The sequence below is a fragment of the Diospyros lotus genome, chromosome 4 (assembly GCF_014633365.1).
Source record: "Diospyros lotus cultivar Yz01 chromosome 4, ASM1463336v1, whole genome shotgun sequence".
NCBI lineage: Eukaryota > Viridiplantae > Streptophyta > Magnoliopsida > Ericales > Ebenaceae > Diospyros > Diospyros lotus.
In genome coordinates this window covers 17,078,956-17,083,323 of record NC_068341.1, presented here as the reverse complement: position 1 = coordinate 17,083,323, position 4,368 = coordinate 17,078,956, and the positions used below count along the sequence as shown (strand labels likewise).

At 36.4% G+C, this 4,368-nt stretch overlaps 1 protein-coding gene across 1 annotated transcript; it reads right to left on the bottom strand.

Annotated features, from left to right (window-relative positions):
• Positions 1-341: 341 nt before the first annotated feature.
• LOC127799701 (uncharacterized) lies at positions 342-1,567 on the bottom strand. Its single transcript, XM_052333924.1, has 2 exons — positions 988-1,567; positions 342-772 (listed from the first exon to the last, which is right to left on the bottom strand). Exons 1-2 carry the CDS (start codon positions 1,565-1,567, stop codon positions 342-344), a joined length of 1,011 nt encoding a protein of 336 aa, XP_052189884.1.
• Positions 1,568-4,368: the final 2,801 nt, after the last annotated feature.

Below are 4,368 nucleotides of genomic sequence, written 5' to 3'. Positions count from 1 at the left end.
TCTTCAGAAAAGGCGACGTGCAAGATCATCATATTTGTAAAAATGTAGTTGGGATTAACATATGTATCTTTTTCTTTTAATAATGTATGGAGTTGGGATTAAATGAACTCCATGAACATTAATTTAGTAACGTATATTTTTCTTTTAGTAATGTAATGAGATGTTGTGTTTAGTATTGATGGCTATTTCTTATGAGTGTTATTTTGAAATTGAGTATTTTTTTCTAATACAATAGAAATGAAGTACATTAATTTATTTCAAGTCGAATGTTTACCATATAATTTCCACAAATGCTTAACAAGATCATTTTGGAGTTGTACATGAGTTTGTTTGTCTCGAATTTAATGGTGAACTTGTATGAACTCCATAACTTTACTTGTGCGATTGCAAGACAAATTAATTGTTGGAGTAGTAGCAACTGCATCATAATTGAAATCCACATCTTCATGAGTTGTATCACGTTCATCTTCAACTATCATATTGTGCAATATGATACAAGATGTCATTATATATTTGAGTGTTTCAACATCCCACATACGTCCCGGTCCACGTACTATTGCAAATCGTGATTGTAGGACTCCAAATGCTTGTTCGACGTCTTTTCTAGCATACTCTTGTTGTGTAGCAAAAAATTTCTTCTTATTCCCTTGAGGAGATGGAATGGTTTTAACAAAAGTACGCCATGAGGGATATATACCATCGACAAGATAATATCTCATGGTATATTTATGTCTATTGATAGTATACGAAACTTCAGGACCGCGATCTTCTGCTAATTCAGAGAATACATGGGATCTATCTAGCACATTAATATCGTTTAATGATCCTGGTAATCCAAAAAAGGAATGCCATATCCACAGATCATAAGAAGTTATATTGCTTCCAAAATAATCGTTGGTTCACAGGCATGACCTGTATACATTCCATGCCATGCAGTTGGACAAATTTTCCACTTCCAATGCATATAATCAATGCTACCCAACATACCTGAAAACCCACGCTGCTCAGCCACGCTCATCAACCTTGCGATGTCACTAGTATTTGGCCATCTCAAATATTGCTCTCCAAATATTTCAACTACTGTTTTCGTGAACTTCTTCAAACTTTCTATTGTTGTACTTTCGCCAATCCTAACATATTTATCCACAGCATCTGCAGGTGATCCATATGCGAGCATCCTTAATGCAGCTATCATTTTTTGGAGTGATGATAATCCGGGAACTCCTACAACATCAAATCTTTGAACAAAATATTGATCATGTGTTTCAATTGCTGCTTGAATTCGTAGAAATAATGATCGATGCATACGAAACCTTCTGCGAAATAATTGTGATGGATATGTTAGTGAATCTGCAAAATAATCACGATAAAGTCTCTCATGACCTTCAGCTCTGTTGCGATTGATGACACGGTGGTTCAGCACGGATCCACCGTGATGTGAAAAAAAGTCGTGATCCATATGTTGAGCATATTGCTCTACTAAAAATGTAGTAATAGCCGCATCATCTTCATCATCTTTAACTTCTTCATGGATCATTCGAATGAACATATGGATGTTGTTGGACATAATGGCTAAAACAAGATTATTGAAAATTGGTGAAGACAGTTGGTGTTGTAGATTTGTGGATTGTAAATTTTTTGACCCAATGGATCATATATTTATAAGGTATATGAATATGACCGTTGTTGGAATATTTCAAAGAAATATAGCCGTTGGAATATGACCGTTGTTAGAATATTCCATTAGAATCTAGCCGTTGGAATATGACCGTTGTTAGAATATTCCATTAGAATCTAGCCGTTGGAATATGACCGTTGTTGGAATCTTTCAATATAATATAGCCGTTTAGAATATGACCGTTGTAATATTCCATTGAAATATAGTCGTTGGAATATGACCGTTGTTTAAAATATTAATTTTTAATTATAAAAATATTTTAATTAATTTTGTTAAATAATTGTTTTTAAAAAATATTAGTAAATTTATTTTAAAATATATTAAATATTATAAAAATCTATTACCGTCATATTTATTATTAAATTATCAAATAACTAATAAATTTTATAGTAATAAAAATTATAAGTGAGGTAAAATAATTAGAATTAAAATTTTTTAATAAATAAGTGAGATAGGGAGTGGAATAAGGAGTAAGATAGAGAGTGTGGTTGGAGCACGCATAGTTTTTTAGGCAAAATCAGAATAGGGAGTGAATTATTTATAATATAATAGGAAATAAGATAAGGAGTATTGTTGGAGATGGCCTTACCTAAAGTTGCTCGAACTTCACCCATTCTCTCTCTCTTTCTCTCTCTTACTCTTGACCTTGAGGGAGGACGGCGAGCATCGCTCGTTGTCGCCTCCCCACCTGCATCGCCCGTCGTCACCCCCTACTTGCACCGTCGTCGCCGTCACCCCCTCTAGCACTACTCTCGCCGCCGTCGCCCATACCCAGTTGGCCTTGAGAGAGAATGGTGCCACTGTCGTCGTCGGCAATCTTCCCCGCCAACGCCGCAAGCACAGCTCGCCGTCGCCCCTCTTCCCGCTATTACGACCTCGCCTACTCTTTGTCTCTCCCTCTCTCACCTATTCGGACCGACCCACTTTGAGTTGTTCTTCAATGGGTTGATTTGAGTTGTTCTTGTGTTGCTGCTGTTGATTTGAGTTGTTCTTGTGCTGCTGCTGTTGATTTGGGTTAATTTTGTGTTGTTCTTCAATGGGTTGATTTGAGTTGTTCTTGTACTGCTGTTGTTGATTTGGGTTATTCTTAGGTTGTTCTTCAATGGGTTGTTCTTGTTCTTCAATGATGATGATGATGATAGATGGGTTATTTTGATTTTTTTTTTTAATGATGAGTTTATTATAAGTTGTATACAAAATTTTTATCAAAATTAAAAATATATCTATGCTGGTTTGTTATGGGAGCCATCTTAGTTTTCTGGATATGTATATGCCATTGACTGCATCATCAATCAAGCTCTCCCACTCTTCTTTCTCTCTGTTTTATTACAACCTACAAATCCAAACCAATGGTTTTCAAGAAACGATCTGAACCCAATGCTCCAAATCAAAATTTTCAAGCCCAGCTCTAATCAAACCAAGAATTGAACCGACCTAATGGCTAAAATAGGAAGAGGGAAATAGCACAAAGGGATTGTAACTCTATAATTAATAGCCCAAACAAGTTTATGAGACAACAAAAACCCCACCAAGAAAGCACCGAGAGTCATTGCGAATTTGAACAACTCAACAACCCGTTGTCATTATTTATACTTGAAGAAGGGCAAAAACCCATGCTGTAGACAAAATTCAGAAGTGAGGTCCGCTTAATTATGTAATCAATCTCGGCCACAAACACACAAAATCGACCTAAAAATTTCACCAATGCACAATGCGAAATTACAACATTTGACGAGTCACAGGCAATTGGATGGAAACAACCAACCATATATTCAAGAAACAAAATTCGGTACTTACAAGATAAAAGAGAAAAGAAAACAAAAATGTTTGGCATAAAATGTGACCTACATTATGCAGTTTTCCTACTTTTCCGTTACAAAAGAAGAGGTTTTAGGAGCAGAGCTTTCTCTGAAATATCAACAACCAAAATATCTTTACTATCCAAACCCTCTCACTAGTGGCTTTGTCATTCCAGAAAAGAAAAGATATGGAGACTCTTCTCGCTTGAGCTCAGAATATAGGAATTGCGCTGGAAAAGTAGGATCCACCAATTTGTCCACCGTCTTCACGTCATAGGTGCTAGATCTTTTGGATGGGTTCTCGCCGAGAACAACCACGCTTGCCTCTGAATCTTCCTCATTACTTGAGCTCAAAACAGAACTTCCAACTTTGCCTCTTCACATCCTCCTTGTGGTTGTTTTCAATGTTTATTTGAAAATTCCTTCTGTCTGAGGAAAAAAAAAAAAAGCCATTCAAAGAAAACCCACATAAAGAAGCTATAAACAAAGAGTGATAAGATGATAAAAGCTTGAATCTTTTAACAAAAGGGCACCCATAGTGCATCGTTGCTTTCTGAACATCACGGCTGGAGAGAGAAAGAGAGGGAGGGAAGAAGCTGGGCGGCTGGAAAGAGAGAGAGTAAGTGAGGAAGATGAAGCTGGGTAGGGTGGGGTATTAATTTTGAGCTGAAAAATAAGGGTAGATTTGTAATTTAGTTTGAGGATAGATATGTAATTTTAACTGGATTGTCAACTAAGTTGTCTCCCAAATTGGCCATCTAGCATTATCCAAAAAAAAATTTCGAACATCGAGAATACTGAGACTCCTTAGCGCTCTCTCTCCCATGTCTCTTTCAAAATCTCCTCTCTCTCTCTCTCTCTTTCCAGATGGCCATGTGAAATTATAGGAGT